Source organism: Lissotriton vulgaris, chromosome 1_1 (genome assembly GCF_964263255.1).
Source record: "Lissotriton vulgaris chromosome 1_1, aLisVul1.2, whole genome shotgun sequence".
In the NCBI taxonomy this organism is placed as follows: Eukaryota; Metazoa; Chordata; class Amphibia; order Caudata; family Salamandridae; genus Lissotriton; species Lissotriton vulgaris.
The window spans coordinates 214492385-214512688 of record NC_141685.1 but is presented as its reverse complement, the minus strand read 5'-3'; the positions used below and the strand labels follow the sequence as shown (position 1 = coordinate 214512688).

Genomic DNA, 20304 nt, shown 5'->3' with positions numbered 1-20304 from the left:
AACTGCCCTACAGGAGAGTGGTCTTTTCCTTCCTTCACTTCTTGGTCAGCACTTGGCAGAGGTGGTGGTGTCTGATGTGATTCAGTGACTAAATATCTAGGGACATAATATAGAATATCCAAAATGTCAACTCCAAAATATCGAAGTACAGAACATAGAATGCTTATCTACAAACAGGTAAGTACTAAAATATCGAATCCATAATATAGATTGTTAAAATATAGTTAACTAAAATATCACATTTTTTAAATGTATTAACAATAATATAAAAGTAATTAAATATGAAAAACAATAAAATGAAACATACTTAAAATAATGTAAAAAAGCTTAAAATGTAAAAATAATAAATGTAATGTAAAAAAGTAGAGATTCAGTTGGATAGTGAGAGGGAAAAAATTACTATTCCCACTCCAGTGAGTGCAACAGTAGAAAAAACGTTGGATAGCATGGGGTAAAAATTACTATTCCCACTCCAAAGAGTGCAATAGTAGGGAAAGCGTTGGATAGTGGGAGGGTAAAAATTACTATTCCCACTCCAGTGAGTGCAACAGTAGGGAAAGCGTTGGATAGCGTAGGGGTAAAAATTACTATTCCCACTCCAATGAGTGTTGCCCACATCCTCGGTCATATATAGGACCCCATATAGCCGTCTCAAATTGTGCCGGGTGCTCCAGCGGGGCATGAAGCCCGACTGGTCTACGTGGATCAGATCAGGGAGAACGGCAACCAATATCTTGGCCTCCACGTTGTGCAAAGAGATAGGTCGATAAGACAAACACAGATCAGCCGGCTTACCAGCCATATGGATGACCATGATAGTTGCTTCTCGCTGATCCGGCGGGAGCCTCCCAACTTCCCGAGCCTCAAGGAACATCCGCCGCAGGGGGTCGATGACCACGCTGGCCTACCGCTTATATATTTCCACTGGGAGCCCATTACTTGGTAATTATTTTTAATTAATTTTTGATTGCTATTGATAATTAATTTAATCTTATTTTAATATTAAATCATTACTTTCCCTACTGTTGCACTTTCTGGAGTGGGAATAGTAATTTTAATTTTTACCCTCCCGCTATCCAACGCTTTCCCTCCTGTTGCACTCTCTGGTGTGGGAATAATAATTTTTACCCTCCCGCTATCCAACGCTTTCCCTACGGTTGAACTCTTTGGAGTGGGAATAGTAATTTTTACCCCCACGCTATCCAACACTTTCCCTACTTTTGCGCTCACTAGAGTGGGAATAGTACTTTTTACCCTCCCGCTATCCAACGCCTCAATGGTCTTTAATAGCATTGAGTGGCCGTACTTATTCCAGGTCCTTAGGAGGCTGGGCTTCGGCCCGGTTTTCCGTAGCTGGGTGCGCCTGTTGTATGAACAGCCAGTAGCGAGGGTGCGAGTGAATAAGGTGATGTCCCGTGCAATATCCCAGCGCTGGGGCACCAGGCAGGAGTGTCCCCTCTCCTATTTGCCCTGGCCCTTGAGCCGTTGGTGCATTGGATTCGGAGGGACAGGTCCTTTTGGGGACTGGCACTTAATGACGAGTGGAAGGAGCGTATATCTTTATACGCCGAAAACATTGTCCTTTACATGGCCAGATCCTACCACTCAATAGTGCAGACGCTCCACCTTTTCGAATTATTCGGCAGCTACGCTGGTTACAAGATTAACTGGTCCAAGTCCCTTATATATCCCCTCTCGGGTTCTCCTCCAAGGATCCCGAGGAGCTGCTCAGCCTCGATAGTACTGGATGGGTTTAAATACCTGGGGGTGTATGTCACCAGGGACAGGGCGGAAATCTTTGCCAAAAACCTGGAGCCCCATCTGCGCCATTTACGTTATTACAATTAAATTACTTCCCACACTATTCCCCTATAAACCCACAACCTGCTCCAAATAATAAAAAATACAATTAACATAATTATCAATTAATCAAATAAATAACAATAAATTACCAATTAATACAAATTTATTATCAATTAATAAAAATGCATTACCAATTAATAATGAATTATCAAGCATTTAATTATCAATACACATAAATAATTACTTTATTACAATTAAATTACTTCCCATCCTATTCCCCCATAAACTCACAACCTGCTCCAAATAAAACAATTAACATAATTATCAATTAATCAATTTATAAAAGTTAATTACAAGTAATACACATTAATTACAAATTAATAAAAATTATTTACCAATTAATAATGAAGTATCAATCAATTAATCATCAATACATATAAATAAAAATTAATATTTAATTTACTATAAATAAATTACTTCCTACCCTATTCCCCTATAAACCTACAACCCAAAACGGAATTAAATTACGCTAAAATTAAATTACATAACATTCATTACTTTAAAAAAATGTAACATACATTACAAAAATAATACATAGTTTTAACACATATATATAAATCGATATTATGGAAATCGATATTTTAAACTCGATATTATGGAAATCGATATTTCCTACCCCAATTTCGATTTTCTGACTAAATATATTTTGATGATTCGCTATTCTGTCCTACCTATATTTTGGAGTTGATATTCTGGCGTGTCTATATTTTGGATTCTATATTTCGGGCGTTCACTGTCTGATGTCCCCGCTGTAAACATGGAAACGAGTAGTGTTACTGGGTCTTAATGTTCTTCCCATTACATCGCTCCCCACTTTGACAGACAACAAGAAAAGTTTCCAGTCTCCTCTTTGGCCTTATTTCCCCCCATTTTGTAGAGGGCTCACATGTCAGTGCCATAGTACAGGAGCATGGTGATGATGTTACAGAATTCTGCAGTGTTATTTTATGACCATGATTTAAAATTTGGATATTGCACTGACTACATTTAACTCTATACATTCATCTTCGTCGGACAATGAAGGGACTGAAAGACATGTTGCTGAGGGCCAGAAGTCAGATCTTTCCTCAATTTAGTGCTTGTCAGAAAACCTACACATTCTTTGATAGACGGTATTTCATGTCTAGTCATAGGATGCTAGAATCACAGCAAGAAATAATGCTCGATTTGGGAATTCACATTTGACATCTGCCTTTTGTATCCCCAACAGATGCAAAGAAGCTGCCACCCTGCACCCCTGGCCAGGAGATAACACATCCATCCGGGTACTATTATAAAGACATCTGGGCCTCACTTTCCTGCTCCAACAAGCAATTTCGGACCCAGCAGGCAGTCACCAGCTGCTTGAGGGAAAAGATTGTCTATATGTTTGGCGACTCCACATTGAGGCAGTGGTGGGAGTATCTTGTGAACTTCATTCCATGTAAGACAAATAAGCATTGAGGCACAAGCTGTAAAAAGGATGGGATGGGACTGGGGGGTATTGGGTGAGTACTGTTGAAGTAAAATTGGAAAATCAATAATAATAGTCTTGGTTAGTGTGGCTGATATGCAACCGTTTCAGGGGTCTTGTGGTCTACAGAAGTTTCTGGACTCAGTTAGTGTAAAACGACTGGTATCCCAGGGCTTAAGCCCACTATTTTGCTTGAAACTGATAACCAAGCACACTCCTTTAGCACTTGACAATCATGGCAGCAAGGTCAAGTAGCCCAGGGCTTACTCAGGGAGGTGGTGTGGTGGTACAGAGTCAGCACTCACAAGAAATTAATAAATCACTGTAATTTGATGGATAATAAAATATATATATATATATATATATATATATATATATATATATATATATATATATATATATATATATATATATATATATATTTTTTTTTTTTTTATTCACATAGCTAACACATTATAGGATTATTTACAGCAAGTTAATCTTATGGGTATTCATTTCAACAGTGTACACTGTAGTCGCAGGTACCATTTCTCACAATAGAAGAGCATAGGCCTGTTGGCCTGCTGGCTGAAAATCTCTGTGGCACTATGTTATCTCCTGCAGCTCAGATTAATTTTACAGTCACTTGTAATGTAATGTAATGTAATGATGATACTTGTAAAGCGCACTGTTACCCCGTCTCGGGGTGTCCTGGCGCTGAAGACCACTGGGGAACCCGTCCTGGCTTTCCCTGTGAGATGGTCCCTTCTGGGTATCTCCAAGGTGAAACCAGGCATCCCCGGCGTCTGTGGGGGGCTGTTGTAGAGATGAGGCAAGCTTAATGCCCAGAGTTGCCGAGTGTGATCCCTGGTTAGATTAGGCACTGAGGCGAGAGAATTATTGAGTCCGCTGACCCAGGTCCACGACTCTGCCGCATCGGGAATTGAACCCTGGTCCCGGGCCGTTCTCTGCTTCGGGGTCTGCCGCCTCTAACCAGTGAGCCACACCACTCCACTTCAGTTGTCAGTTCCAATAGTTTCCTTCCTTTCTTCCCCTTATCTGGGTTCAATGCCACACTGCATAATTGTTCAACCAAAGTGTGTGCGGCTCTTTGGAGGTAGAGTGAGCTGGCTAGTGAACCTGTCACTCCGGTGGTGGGCATCTGGCAATGCAGACTGTATCCAGAGCATGTTGGCCCATCCAACATGTTCTCATTCTTGCGCCTGTTGATCAGGTCTATAGCTGCGGTCGCAACATTAGTGAAGAGGAAGCTGTGATGAGGTTGCCATGCTTATGGTCTAGCAGCTTTGATTTCTTCACTGTACTTGAATGTCTTTATCATTTCTTTCATGGTCAAAGACAGTTGGATTCTTCCAGTGCCTGAATACTCCCTGTTTCTAGATATCTTCCTTTAGAACCTGATCTGCTGAGTTTCCCTTGGCACCTTCCTATTTAGGTGGTGGTAAGGTTGCCTGTGCTTAGGACACAAGTGAGCCTCTAAGTCTCAATCACAGCACAGGTGTAGGTCTCGCCCAATGCCCCAGCGGCAATGTCAAGTTGTCTAGCTGGGCTCCTTCAATGCCCCTTGTCTTCACAGCAAAACACACAAGATGATGGTCGGAATGTTGCACAATGGCAAAACATTCACCACCAGTCACAGATCTGGGGTTAATCTGTCGTTATTTTGCTCACCAAGCCACCCCAGTTCAGACATGGCCATATGCAAATCAGTCTTGACCCTGTGCCTTCACAGCCGCATATTTCTCATGCAAGAGACCTCCAGCATCACTCCCAAGCAATGACTTGTTTTGTCCTTATAAATGTGTAAATGCAGCCTCTCCTGGCACAATTATAGAGTTTTCTAAACTTGCCAAGGAAAGTTAGCATGCATTACCCTAATCATTGTGCTCTAAGGATTCTCCTGGGCTACACTCATGTGGGACTCCAAGCTTCTGGCTTGGAATTCTTGGCTCAACGGCTGTAAGTTTCTGTCCCATTGTTATACCTGAGTTATAGGCATTATAAATGATATTTCATTCATTCTATTAAAGCATACCAGTAGGCTCTGTTTCTGTCTGCTAACAGCTTGTTATTTGGCTTAGGCGCCTTGACGCCCATTGGGCATAGTTGCGCATTATAAATGATATTTCATTCACTTGGTGGAACAGGGGGGTCTCCTTCCTACAGAAATCCAAATCCAGTATACAAAAGACACTTGGTCTGTCCTACTGCAGGTCCTCATAACCTGTGGGAGGGGGCCCATCCAAAGGGCAAAGTGCCAGGAAAAGGCAGGGGAAATTCATTGACTTCAAAAGGGCCCACTGTCTCTTTTCCTAAACACTCTCCAGTCTGGCCCACTACCAAGGTCCCTGAGATGTCTGAAAGAGTCCTCCAGTGCACATAAGCTGCCTGGGATCTTACTATTCCTCCATCTTAGACACCACTGCATTTTGTTTCAGGCAAATGGAAGCCAGGGTAACCATGGATACATGATCCACACGTACTCAGTACATCCCTACTAGCCTTGTGGGCAAGTTTACACACATCATCTACGTCCCACGTCTTCTACAGTCCGTTTAGGTGAAAGGTGACCCACTCTGTCACATATGTTACAAAAAGGCCTCAGCACACAGGCATAATCCCTGTGTGTACTGACAGAGATCTTTCTCCGTCCCAAATGTTGACCTTCGTGCTGCTATACTTTGTACCATTGGGAACAAGACAGAGATAGGGGGAAGTGAGGAAAGTGATGCTCCTCTATAGAGTGCTACAAGTAAATGAACTGGGAACCTGAACATTTTAAAAAGAAGTTCCCTCATGTCAGCTAATCATGACCAATAGCAACACAAAGTCCACTCTAGGTTGGTATACAGGGTTGTCTGAGAAAGACAGAAGCAAAACTGTAACAAGTATTGAACTAAGTTCAAGGCTGCAAATAGGGTGTGTGTGAATGAATGGTCGTGGGGCTTTTTCTCTTTCTGCTGGTTTAAAAAACAGAAGTACGATACCATACCAAATACATCAGGTGTTTGATGAGCAGCAGAGCATTAAAAGGTCAATCTGCAATTATGAACAGTCTGTGGTCATGCCGCAATCTTGGCTGAATGTGCTTTTGAAATACCCATGTTGGTATAAATTATTCATTTCATTTGTTGCCAAATAATATTGAAGTGTGCTCTATGCTTCTGATGCAGACCTGGTATCTTTTAGCAGTCGTATACAGAATTCTTGATAGGCATCTGTCACCAGTGGGTATAATCTTTTTTTCAGAACGGCCGTTCTTGTACCCTCAATGTTAGACTTGCTGAACAAGGGGAATGGTGAAATATCCAAGAAACGGGTGACCGGGAAATTTTATCCAGCTGCTGTATTTAGCAATTGATGGTAATTACATCAATATTTGCCAGCAATGTGCTGTACCAACCAGGCACTGGTGTACGCAGCACTGTAGCAGTGACCTCATTTAGGATGGATCTCATTTTTTTCATGAAACATCTAGATTGAAAATGGGTGCTTGTCGCCAGAGAGTGGAGTGGGGCTGATGCAGTTGTATTCTGAGCCCTGCAGAAAGTTATATTACCTTCTCTCTCAGAAATTCCTGACTTTGGGCTTCATGTTTGAGTCTAGACTGATGCATATTGTGGAGAAGAGTAGGAAAGTTAAACAAACCGTATCACCACCCACAACAAGCCCCCCCCAGAAGCTGGAGCAAGATCCCCGCCGACCAGCTCACCACCTCCCTCAGCCAGAACCCTCCCACCATCACGACGGACCCCACTGAAGCAGCTCGCAACCTCTCACAATGGATCACCGACTGCACCGACGAACTCGCACCACTGAAGAAACCACCCAGTGGGCCCCACAGCAAGAAAACCTCATGGTTCACGGACAACCTCATTAACTCCAAGAAAACATGCCGCTCCCTGGAGAAATCCTGGTGCCAGAACCAGTCAACAGAGAACATGGCAGCCCTCAATAACACCACCCGCAAGCACCACCAACTGATCCGGACCGCCAAGAGAACCACCTACAAACAGTGCCTGGACAACAACACCTACAACAGCAAGGAACTCTTCAGCATCGTCAAAGAGCTCTCCAACCCCAGCACCAGCAACAACGACATCACACCCTCGCAAGACCTCTGCGACTCACTCGCCTCGTTCGTTCACCGCAAGATCGCCAACATATCGCCGCACTCATCCTCCTGGACCTCTCAGCAGCCTTCGACACGGTATGTCACCGCACCCTGATACAACGCCTCAGCGACACCGGAATCCAAGGGGATGACTTAGAATGGATCATCTCGTTCCTCGCCGGCAGAACCCAGAGAGTCCGCCTCCCCCCGTTCCGGTCAGCAGCTACCGAAGTCATCTGTGGCGTCCCACAAGGATCCTCGCTCAGCCCCACCCTCTTCAACGTCTACATGTGCCCCCTTGCAGCCATTGCACAACCTCAACATCATCTCCTACGCCGACGACACACAGCTGATACTCTCCCTCACCAACGACCCTGCCACCGCCAGAGCCAGACTCCAGGAAGGAATGAAGGACGTCACGGAATGGATGAAGCTCAGCCGTCTGAAGCTGAACTCTGACAAAATGGAAGTCCTCATCCTCGGACCCTCGCCCTCCGCCTGGGATGACTCCTGGTGACCACCTGCACTGGGCACCGCACCCAAGCCAATGGACCGCGCTCGCAACCCGGGCTTCATCCTGGACTCTTCCCTCATGATGACCAAGCAAGTCAACGCCGTCTCATCGTCCTGTTTCAACACCCTGCGCATGCTCCGAAAAATCTTCCGATGGATCCCCACCGCAACCAGGAAGGCGGTCACCCAGGCCCTCGTCACCAGCCGCCTAGACCACGGAAACACTCTCTACGCCGGGACCACAGCCAAGCTCCAGAAAAGACTACAGCGCATCCGGAACGCCTCGGGAAGACTCATCTTGGACATCCCCCGCCGCAGCCACATCTCTGCCCATCTGAAGAACCTGCACTGGCTTCCCTTCAGCAAGAGAATCACATTCCGACTCCTCACCCACGCACACAAGGCTCTCCACGACACGGGCCCCAGGTACCTCACTAGTCGTCTCGCATTCTACACTCCTACCCGCCAGCTCTGCTCCGCCAGCCTCGCCCTTGCCACCATCCCACGTATTCGCAAAACCAACACTGGAGGAAGATCCTTCTCCTACCTGGCAGCCTAGAAATGGAACTCCCTCCCCACCCACCTCCGGCTGACACAGGACCATCTCGCCTTCAGGAAGCAACTCAAGACCTGGTTGTTTCAGCAGTAGCGACCTCCCTCAGTGCCTTGAGACCCTAACGGGTGAGTAGCTCGCTCTACAAATTCCTTGATTGATTGATTGAGTCATGCCATGTCCCACAACATCACTTAATCTCAACACTTGGGAATAATATCCTTTCAAGCCTCTTTTGATAGATATGCATTTGTTTTTAGACATTCGCCCCTGTGCCTAACTTTCTTTCTTGCCCAGACTTGTTTTTATTCCTCTGTGCCTGTACTTGTTTTCTTGCCTAAACTTGTTTTTCCTTCCTGTGCCCAGTTCTCCTGCAGCCCCTGCCCATTTTTCCCACCGCTGCGTCCCTGTGGCCCCACCCACCTGCAATCCCATTCGCTGCCCGCTCCTGCCTCCCAGCTGCTCCTCCCTCCCACATCCCCTCATATAGAAGCTGCGTAGCGGTGAAAGGAGCAACCTATGACCCTGCTCGCAGGCAGGTCGCTCCCCACGTTGCTGCACGGCTCTGCCTGCATTATTTTTGCCTAATCTTGTATTTTTCCCCTGTGCCTAACTTTCTTTCTTGCCCAGACTTGTTTTTATTCCCCTGTGCCTGTACTTGCTTTCTTGCCCAGACTTGTTTTTATTCCCCTGTGCCTAATTTGCTTTCTTACCCAGACTTGTTTTTATTCTTCTGTGCCTGTACTTGTTTTCTTGCCTAAACTTGTTTTTCCTTCCTGTGCCCAGTTCTCCCATGGCCCCGCCCATTTTTACTGCTGCTGCGTCCCTGTGGCCCCACCCACCTGCAATCCCATTCGCCGCCCGCCTCCCAGCTGCTCCTCCCTCCCACATCCCGTCATATGGAAGCCGCTACGCGGCCGCGCTACGCGGCCGCGCCGCTAGCATGCCACTGGCCCACCTAAGGCAAGCCCGTCTGTGCCCGTCCGTGCCTGGACCGCTCCCAGTTCCAGGACCCCTGAACACCACAAACGCCACGACGCCCGACACCGCTACGATGCCAGAACCCTCCACGCACTCAACACCGGACGATCACACACCTGATTCCTGGCCGCCCCAAAGCACACCCACAGAGCTTTCACCTGCAGGAACTGCAGCTTCACAAGCATCCACCCCACCATGCTGCCGACCAGGAAAGAACCCAACCACCTCAGCTGCATCCTTCTTAATACCCGATCCACCCGAAAACATGCAGTTGAACTCTGGGACCTACTCGACTCAACTTCCCCAGACATCGCCTTCCTGACGGAGACCTGGCTGAACCCCGCCTCGGCACTCGACATACCCACAGCTGTCCCGGAAGGCTACAAGATCACCCGCAAGGACCGCACCAACAGAGCGGGAGGAGGAATTGCCATCATCCACAGGAACACTCTCAGAGTCTTGACCAACACCGACAACACCCTCAGCACTGCGGAACACCTGCACTTCCAGATCCACACTGACCCCAACACCACCCTTAGAGGAACCCTCATCTACATACCGCCCGGACCCCGACCACAGTTCTGCGACTCCATCGCCGACTTTGTGAGCACACATGCCCTCACCTCCATGGACTACATCCTCCTCGGGGACCTGAACTTCCACCTCGAGAACAATGACGACACCAACTCCACCACCCTGATCGACAACCTAACCAACCTCAGACTCAGACAACTCGTCACAACACCCACCCACTCCGCTGGTCACACTCTTGACCCCATCTTTTCCGCAAGCCCCCACATCTCCTTCAACCATACCACCGAATTCCACTGGACCAACCACCGCTGCATCCACTTCACCTTCAAGAAACCCACCACGCACCACCGCACCCAACAGATTCCTCACCCCTCCGGGAGCAAAGTCACGAAGACCAGCTAACCACCACCCTCGCCCAGAGCCCACCCACCGACCATACCGACCCCGACATCGCCGCCCGCAACCTCAGACAGTGGATCAATGACGGCGCCAACACCCTCACCCCGATCAAGAAACCCTCCAACAATCATACCAACAAGAAAGCAGGCTGGTTCACTGAAGACCTTTGGGCCTCCAAGCAAAACTGCCGAAAGCTGGAGAAGATCTGGCTCCGTGAACGAACACCGGACAGCCATGCCGCCCACAAGAATGCCACCCGCAGACACCATCACCTCATCAGATCTGCCAAAAGGGCCTCCTTCAAAGACCGCCTAGACAACAATGCGCACAACAGCAAAGAGCTCTTCAACATTGTGAAGGAACTGTCCAACCCCAGCTCCAACACCAACGACGTCCCACCCTCGCAAGACCTGTGCGACTCGCTCGCCACCTTCTTCCACCGCAAGATCACAAACATCCACAACAGTTTCAATGCCACGACCCCCCCGACAACCACTGAGACCTCCGCTCCCATGACCACCATTCGCACCAACCGCCTGCTCTACTGGACCAACATCAACGACGATGACACCATCAAAATCATGAACACCATCCTCTCCGGATCTCCGTCAGATCCATGCCCACACCACATCTTCAACAAAGTCAGCACATCCATCGCACCCCATCTCCGGAAAGTCATCAACACCTCCTTCAAGACAGCAACCTTCCCGGAGAGCTGGAAGCACGCCGAGATCAACACCTTACTCAAGAAACCCAAGGCGGACCCCAAGGACCTCAAGAACTTCTGGCCCATCTCCCTGCTCCTGTTCCTGGCAAAGGTCATCGAGAAGACCGTCAACGAACAACTGACGCGCTACCTCGAGGAGAACAACATCCTGGACCCTTCCCAGTTCGGGTTCCGCAGCAACCACAGCACCGAGACTGCCCTTATCGCCGCCACTGATGACATCAAGTCCCTGCAGGACAACGGAGAAACGGCGGCCCTCATCCTCCTGGACCTGTCAGCCGCCTTCGACACGGTCTGACACCACACACTACGTACGCGCCTCCATAACGCTGGGATCCAAGAGAAGGCCCTAGACTGGACCACCTCTTTCCTCTGCGGCAGAACACAGAACGTCCGCCTTCCCCCCTTCCACTCCAAAGCCACCAAGATCATCTGCGGCGTACCCCAGGGCTCATCCCTCAGCCTAACTCTGTTTAACATCTACATGGCACCGCTCGCCCACGCCACCCATCGGCATGACCTCAACATCATTAGATGACACCCAGCTGATACTCTCCCTCACCAAGGACCCCCACACCGCCAAAACCAACATTCACAAAGGAATGAAGGCCGTTGCTGAATGGATGAGGAACAGCCGACTGAAGCTGACTCGGACAAGACGGAGGTCCTCATCCTCGGATCCAACCCTTCGGCTGGGACGACTCCTGGTGGCCGACCGCATTGGGAACCGATCCAACACCCACCGACCACGCACGCAACCTAGGGGTCATCCTCGACTCCACCCTCTCCATGACTAAACAGGTCAATGCCGTCTCCTGCTTCAACACCCTCTGCATGCTCCGTAGGATCTACAAGTGAATCCCCACTGAAACAAGAAGAACAGTCACCCAGGCCCTTGTCAGCAGTAGGTTGGACTATGGAAACGCCCTCTACGCAGGAGCCTCCGCCAAACTCATGAGACGGCTCCAACGCATCCAGAACGCCTCTGCACGCCTGATCCTCGACATCCCTTGCCGAAGCCACATCACACCCCACCTGAGAGACCTGCACTGGCTCCCGGTCAACAAGAGGATAACCTTCAAGCTCCTCACCCACGCACACAAGGCACTCCACAACACCGGACCAATGTACCTCAACAGACGACTCACCTTCTACACACCCACCCGCCAGCTCCGCTCCACCGACCTCGCCCTCGCTACAGTACCCAGCTTCAGAAGAGCGACCTCAGGTGGCAGATTGTTCTCCCACCTCGCCGCAAAGACCTGCAACACCCTCCCCATCCACCTACGGCAGACCCCAGACCTGCTGACCTTCAGAAAACTCCTCAAGACCTGGCTTTTCGAGCAGTAGCAGCATTCCCCACCCCAGCGCCTTGAGACCCTCACGGGTGAGTAGTGCGCTTTACAAATATGATTGATTGATTGATTGATTGATTGACAAAGCCAATAGGTCTGGTAATGGACACCATCCTTTTGGCAATTCTTGTTTTATTTTGTCATGGGTTTTGGAAAAATGTATTGTTTGGGATGCTGCCAGGCTCTCATCAATCTAAACAAAAACACTGGCTAAAACCAAAAATGTTCTAAAATATTCACATTGCCATAGCAGTCCCTGGCACTGAAGGGAACAACTCTATGTGTTGATTGGCTCCTGTGAAAGGGCAGCAAGTTGTAACTCATAGTGAGCACAACGCATGCTGGAGTGGCTGGAAGTAAAATGTAAATGACAAAACCACAGACTAATGGACGAAGTCTGGCTGCAAACCCTTATAGGTAACTATGTTATACACGTAATGTTAGTAAAATTTAAAAAAGCTTTGCCTAACACAGACTTAACAAAATGTCGATATGTCTGATACTGGAAGACAGCTTCTTGCCTTCAGGAAAGTAGGTGAGATAGAAAAAATAACAGGAAGGCATGAAAAAAGGAAGTCAAGAAAAAAGAAAGGCAGAAAAGGAAGGGATGTAAGAAAGAGGAGTGCAAAAAAAAGAAAAAGGAATAGTGAAAGAAAGGAAGAGGGAAATAAAGAAAAGGGGAAGAAGGTAATAAAGAAAGAGGGAAGAAGGAAAGAAAGAAAAAGGGAAGAATGAAAGAAAGAAAAATGAACAGGGAAACAAAAAAACAAAGAAAAAAAATGAAAGAGAAAAAAGCAGTGTAAGAACAAAAGCGACAAAGAAAGAAGGAAAGAAAAAAGAGATGAAGGAAGGAAGGAAGGAAGGAAGGAAGGAAGGAAGGAAGGAAGGGAGGAAGGAAGGAAGGAAGATCAAAGAAGAAGGCAATAAATTGAAAGCCAGAAAGCAAGAAAGGGGAAGAAGGAAAGAAAGAAAAGGAAAGAAGGAAAGAAAGAAAAAGGGACAGGGAAACAAAAAAACAAAGAAAAAAGAATGAAAGAGAAAAAAGCAGTGTAAGAACAAAAGCAGCAAAGAAAGAAGGAAAGAAAAAAGAGAGGAGAGAAGGAAGGAAGGAAGGAAGGAAGGAAAAAAGGAAGGAAGGAAGGAAGGAAGGAAGGAAGGAAGGAAGGAAGGAAGGAAGGAAGGAAGGAAGGAAGGAAGGGAAATCAAAGAAGAAGACTCGAAAGAAAGCTAGAAAGCAAGAAAGATGGAAAGCAAGAAAGACAGTTGGGTTTGCAAAAATAGAGTATCCTCAGCTCATATTTAGAGTTAATATGTGCTGCTGGTATGGTGTGAAAAATCATCAGTCGGATAAACAGAGGCCACTTTAAAAGGAGGTTACAACAGCATTGGCAGGAGACACAAACTGATAAAGCTGGAATGTGCCCTGTGCTCTCATCTGGAACAAATCTCTCCTATCATATCAGGTACCTCAAACAAAGGCAGCACTAAAGTAATAATGAACTACCTTGTGTGCGGAGGTGCTCCTTGTGAAAGGGCTAACTTCAGCCACTCAAAGTGAAGGTAGCAAGCGGCTGAAGTGGGCTGACCTTCCTGCCCCTTGCGGTAATAGGCAAAAGGAAATGCGAATAACACATCAACAAACTAATGGATGAAGAGAAGTGTCTGACAGCCCCTATTTGTAATTATATTATAGGTATGCATTTATTGATTTCAAAAGGTTTTGGCTAAAGCTAGACCTAAAAAGAAGTAAATGGTCCACAAACAGAACAGTGGTTGCAATGGATAAAAGCTGAGTACGAGGTGAGGAAACTGCAACAATTCACACCGACTGTAGAGTCTGGACTGAATATTGGAATGCTCCTTAGATGATAGATAGGCTACCGTGATGAGGACTCAACTATTACTCAATATTAGAGTGTTTGTCATTATTTTTGCAACCAAATGTAGGCCCTGGGAAAACACACTTGCATCCTGTATTCATATATTATATATATATATATATATTATTTGCACTAATTGATAAATTTGCATGTGTGAAGAATGTCTTTGGGAAAAGGAAGCTAAATTTCAGTATACTGAGGCTATGAATGGTGTACCTGTTTGTCTGTTGTATGTAATGCTCAACTACCAATAAAAGGTTAACAAAGCAACTGCACATGAATGAAGAGTAGTAATCTTCATCATCTGTATTGATTTGAGAAATGATCTCTGGCTGGGCTAGTGTCGTGAATCAATGTTCCTGGTAACTCTCTTTTATTTTTACTCTATAGCTCTGAAGAAAATTGATCTGCATGTTGAGTTCCCACCAGCGGGACCGCTTTTGGCGACAGATGCAATGAATGGGTTGTTGGTGCAGTGGAGGTCTCATGGGAAGCCTCTCCGGATGTCGCAAATGATGGTAGCCGATCTGCACTATATGGCCAATGACATTGCTAATCTTGGTGGGGGACCTGATATGGTGATTGCAATTAATCTCTGGGCTCACTTCACGTCCTTTCCGGTGGAGGTGTACATCCGGCGACTGAGGAACATCCGAACCGCTGTGATGGAGCTCCTAGAGAGGAGCCCCAATACCACGGTGATCCTCAAAACTGCCAACACTGGGCATAACTACGGCAGCAACTGGCTGTCATTCCAACTGGACCTTATTATGAGGAAGATGTTTTCTGGACTGCAGGTGGGCATTGTAGATGCTTGGGAAATGACTTCCTGCCACTACTTGGAGGAGAACCTTCATCCAAAGCGAATTATTATCCAAAATCAAATGGACATGTTTCTGTCTTTCATTTGCCCCAGCTGAGTCCAGTAGGGAGGTAGGAACACAAAGAAGAGAGTGCAATACACAGCTAGAGGTACTTATTACACTGTAAAAACTGTAACTGGAAACAAGCATGCCATACTGTGAGAGAGCATGCTGAAGAGTCCAGACAAGATAGAATAGTTGAATGAATGACAAAGGAGCTCTAAGAGTCTGTAGAAGATCAGCTGGATGCTGAATACCAGTAGATTGGAAGATGTTAAAAGTCCAGTTCATAGACAACAGACAGATATAGTTTATGAAAATGTTTTGGAGATACATAATATGCTGACTAAATCCTAACTAGTACTGGGAACATCTGTGTATTATTTTACTGCCTAGATGATGTCATTAGATTCCCACCCAAACCATTATAATATTGTTACCAGGGATAAGTGATGCCAGTGATAAAGATGAGCTGTGCTTACAGAAAAGTTTCGTAAAGCTTCCGGGCTTGGAGAAAATTTTTATAGTGATGTATAAGTGTGTGAGATTTACGGTAAGTCCAAACTGCAGTTGTGGGAGTATCTTCAGTTAGGAATGTGGTTCATGACAAATGTGGGTTTGAATGAACATTAATCTGAGTAATAAACATTCTTGTAAGCCACTTAATACATAATGATTCAGAAAAGGGGGTGGTGATGAACAGAGTGTCTGAATTAAGCAGACCACTCTTACCCAGTCCAAAGATCAGGGCTTGATCCATCACCGAAACTACCAAGCCAATTCTTATACTGAGAATGCCAGAAACCGGTCCCCGGTAGCTTGTCTCCTTTCTGGTGAAGAATTGGCTTGGTAGTTTAGTCTGCCCTGTTCCCATGATGCACTGGGCCAGGGACAGACTGATTTGCATATAGCCAGGTTCTGAGCTGGGATGGTGCAGTGAGATAAATAACAGTGATGGATCAAGCCCTGATCTTTGGACTGGGTAAGAGTGGTCTGCTTAATTCAGACACTCTGTTCATCACCACCCCCTTTTCTGAATCGATTTTGGCCACTATAGGTGTGGCAGGGTATACTCAGACATGAGTCCCTTTCTCACTGCACCATCAGGATTCAAGCAAGCCGGGCCGAAGACGGCTGAAATGCCAGAAACCGGTCCCCGGTAGCTTGTCTCCTTTCTGGTGAATAATTGGCTTGGTAGTTTAGTCTGCCCTGTTCCCATGATGCACTGGGCCAGGGACAGACTGATTTGCATATAGCCAGGTTCTGAGCTGGGATGGTGCAGTGAGATAAATAATGGTGATGGATCAAGCCCTGATCTTTGGACTGGGTAAGAGTGGTCTGCTTAATTCAGACACTCTGTTCATCACCACCCCCTTTTCTGAATCGATTTTGGCCACTATAGGTGTGGCAGGGTATACTCAGACATGAGTCCCTTTCTCACTGCACCATCAGGATTCAAGCAAGCCGGGCCGAAGACGGCTGAAATGCCAGAAACCGGTCCCCGGTAGCTTGTCTCCTTTCTGGTGAAGAATTGGCTTGGTAGTTTAGTCTGCCCTGTTCCCATGATGCACTGGGCCAGGGACAGACTGATTTGCATATAGCCAGGTTCTGGGCTGGGATGGTGCAGTGAGATAAATAACGGTGATGGATCAAGCCCTGATCTTTGGACTGGGTAAGAGTGGTCTGCTTAATTCAGACACTCTGTTCATCACCACCCCCTTTTCTGAATCACTTAATACATAGACATGTTCTCAAAATCCAATTTCAGCTAAGCTCTGTGTGGAGTGTTAAAAAGGAAGGTAGTGGAAAACATAAAAACTGTTTATTCTAGAGAGTAAAATCAAAGCTAACTCAGAGTTGATATAAGCAATGACTATAAATAAATGATGGCTCCTATTCAGAAAGATGATGCTATGACCATGGTTGGTTGGTTGTACACAATGAATGCCAATGCTACATATCCAATATTTAAGTGGACCGTTTGTTACTAGAATATTAATGTAATAATATTGCCTGCCAGAACTATTACCCTTGTAGACCTAATAATAGAAAATAGATACTATTTGGGACAATATTTCAGTGAACAATGATGTGTTATCCATGTCAGATCATATTTCTGTATTGAGTATTCTGACCTGCAAGTGAACATAATTTTATTGATATTACTGACAGCTATGATCATATCTTTGCCAACCATTACTTATTATAAGTTGATGAAATTTAAAGGAAGCATGGGTTCACCATCGTAGGAGTGGTATTTATTTTAAATCCCTAAACCTTTTTAAAAGTTTGGCTGCAATGATCAAAGGTAATGCTTCTGACATCGGATAAGTAAAGTAAACCACATTTATTATCCATCTCATCCATCTCCCAGCTCCATCTCTGCAACTGTCAAAAGCTCCCTTGAGACCCCACAAAGCACTGCAATCTAGAACCCTGTCAAGTCACATACCGTAGCAGTTACAGAAAGCTGCAAGTCATGTACATGTTTGAATGGAAAGAGACACCACAAATCTTCCCTTTTAAAACATTACCAAAACAAATTAATAACTTTCAATGCATGCAAAAGCAAGAAAAAAAGTGCAAATAATAATGAAGACATTCTAAAACATAGATGAAAATATTTAACCTATTAAAAAACATAGGAAACAATGCAAATAACAATAAATACAATCTAGAATATTGATATTTTTTTAATTTGGAACCAGCATTTAGCAGAGGGTAATACAAAATACAAACTTAATATGATACATCGATTGTTTACATTTAAATTCAGAAGAAAAGAACAAATAACAGAAAGTACATATGAAGCTTCAGATTTCCATTAACCAATTCCACTGGGACAGAGCTCTTCTTTCCATAATGATATAGGGTGCCACAGTTCTTTACCACGTAATTTTGTTTTGATTCCTCTAGTTGCATATATTGCAGATTCAAAAGAGTAAACTGCAAGAAATCGAGCTAGCCACATTTGAAAGGTAGGAGGAAGAGTATCCTTCCAGCGCGCGGACAAGATTAGTCTCAATACAGCTGTACCTATAAATAAAAGGTTTTGTTCAGATTTACTTAATTTTAGCGAGCTATCATATCCCAACACAACCAGGGTATCAGACTCTGGAAGTTTGTGATGGAAGACTTTCTCCCAAAATGTGGCAATCATATTTTTTAATATACGTAGCTCGGGGCAGCTGCTAAAGAGGTGAATTAAAGTCGCTGGACCTTTTGAACAACGTGGGCAATGATCATTTTCCCCTTTCCCCCATGCAAAAAGTTTAGCAGGGGTAAAATATAAATCATAAATGGTTTTGTACAGTTGTGCCTTTAGATTACTAGCCATAAAAAATTTATTGCTCATTTCAAGTGTTTTATCTATATCAATGTCAGGATTGTTTAATTTTACCATCCATTTAGTTTCTGTTTTCTCGAGATCATCGTTAATATTAGTTAATAAAATATTGTATAGTGTTCCAATCCTAGTTTTTGCAAGATAGCATGCTTCTATTAAATTGTTCTTCTGAAGATTAATAACATCTTTTTTAGCTTTTAATTTTGCCTGTAATTGTGAAAATTTAAGAAAATCACCTTCTGGGAGACCAAATCTTATTTTAACATCTTGAAATGTAGTTTGTGGACCATTTATCCACACTTCGTTAATTGTTTTTATGCCTAGACTATACCACTTCTTAGCTGTATGTTCAAAATCAAGATCAGCAGTAATGGTAGAATGGAAAATGGGCGTATATCGGTTGAATTTGCAGATCTGTGTGCGTTTAAGTATCTTATTCCAGATCAGCCAGGCACTTTTAATAATTTCATCCTTATTTTGATTATAATGGGCTTTTTCAGTTTTTCTTAATAACAACCCTTTCGCTTCTTGCCCTAACATTAATTCATAGATTGTGGGTATAGTAATATTAGAAGTGTCCAAGGCTAAGGGTGTTTCTAGAATCATAGGTTTTAGGTGTTTTAAAAAGGCTGCCCAATAGTATAGAATTAAATTCGGAGCAGTAAGCCCACCTCTGTTAAGCGGAGTGGATAGATAGAGTAGAGATCGTCTGATCTTCCCATTTTGCCAAACAAATTTGGAAGTAAGTTTATTAATTAAATTAATTATATTAGAATCAATAAGTAAAGGAATGGAACGAAAGAGATACAAACATTTCGGTAGTATATTCATCTTTAAATAGTTCACTCTACCTATAATGGAAAGATGCAAACCATTTACCCTATCCAAGTCGATCTTAATTTTATCTATTAGTGGATCAAAATTATTTTTGATTAGTATCTTTATCTCCGCAGATAATATCACACCCAGATATGTCGCGTTATTTGCTCTTCTCGCATCTGAACAAATAGTGTTGTCTGTGCACAGCACAATGGTCTTTCCCCTATTCAAAGAATAACCTGAATATTTACCGTATTGCAAAGAGAGTAGTTCAATTTCGCGTATAGCTTCGATCGGGTGAGATGTTAATACCGCGATGTCATCAGCATAGGCTAGAACTTTAGTTTAATAGTGGTTATATACAATTGGCTTCATATTATTACTTTCTAATAGTTTTAAAATAAGAGGATTAATATAAAGGGCGAAAAGTAAAGGAGAACAGGGACATCCTTGTCTTGTGCCTCTTGTTATATTAATAAAATTTGATTCCAATCCTGAGATTGAGACTTTTGCTTTGGGTTGGTGGTACATAGATTTTATAGATTTAAGATATTTTGGGGCCGAAATTAAGATGTGTCATGGCAACCCACAAAAAGCTCCATGAGACACGGTCAAAGGCTTTCTCAGCGTCAAGCAGGATCATAGACAACTGATCCCCCGTGACCGACACGGCATCCAAAAGAGCGATGGTGCGGCGAATATGATCCGTTGTCCCCTTACCCGGAATGAAACCATGTTGCCACGGAGAGACCAGATGCCCAATGACCCTGCTGAGTCTGAGAGCCATCACTTTGGCATATAATTTAGAGTCCGAATTTATCAATGAAATGGGTCGATACAAAGTTAGTTGTTCGGGCGATTTTCCCTTCTTGGGAAATACTATAATACTAGCCTCATCCCAAGA

General features: G+C 44.8%; 1 protein-coding gene across 1 annotated transcript in view; it reads left to right on the top strand.

The window, feature by feature from the left end:
• The window catches only part of LOC147740915 (NXPE family member 3-like), an 89607-nt gene extending 74315 nt beyond the window's left edge, over positions 1 to 15292 (top strand). The window contains exons 4-5 of the mRNA XM_086959908.1: positions 3074 to 3286; positions 14763 to 15292. Of these exons, the coding sequence (XP_086816034.1) occupies positions 3074 to 3286; positions 14763 to 15292 (743 nt within the window). The remainder of the gene's footprint in view (positions 1 to 3073; positions 3287 to 14762) is intronic.
• The last annotated feature ends 5012 nt before the right edge of the window (positions 15293 to 20304 follow it).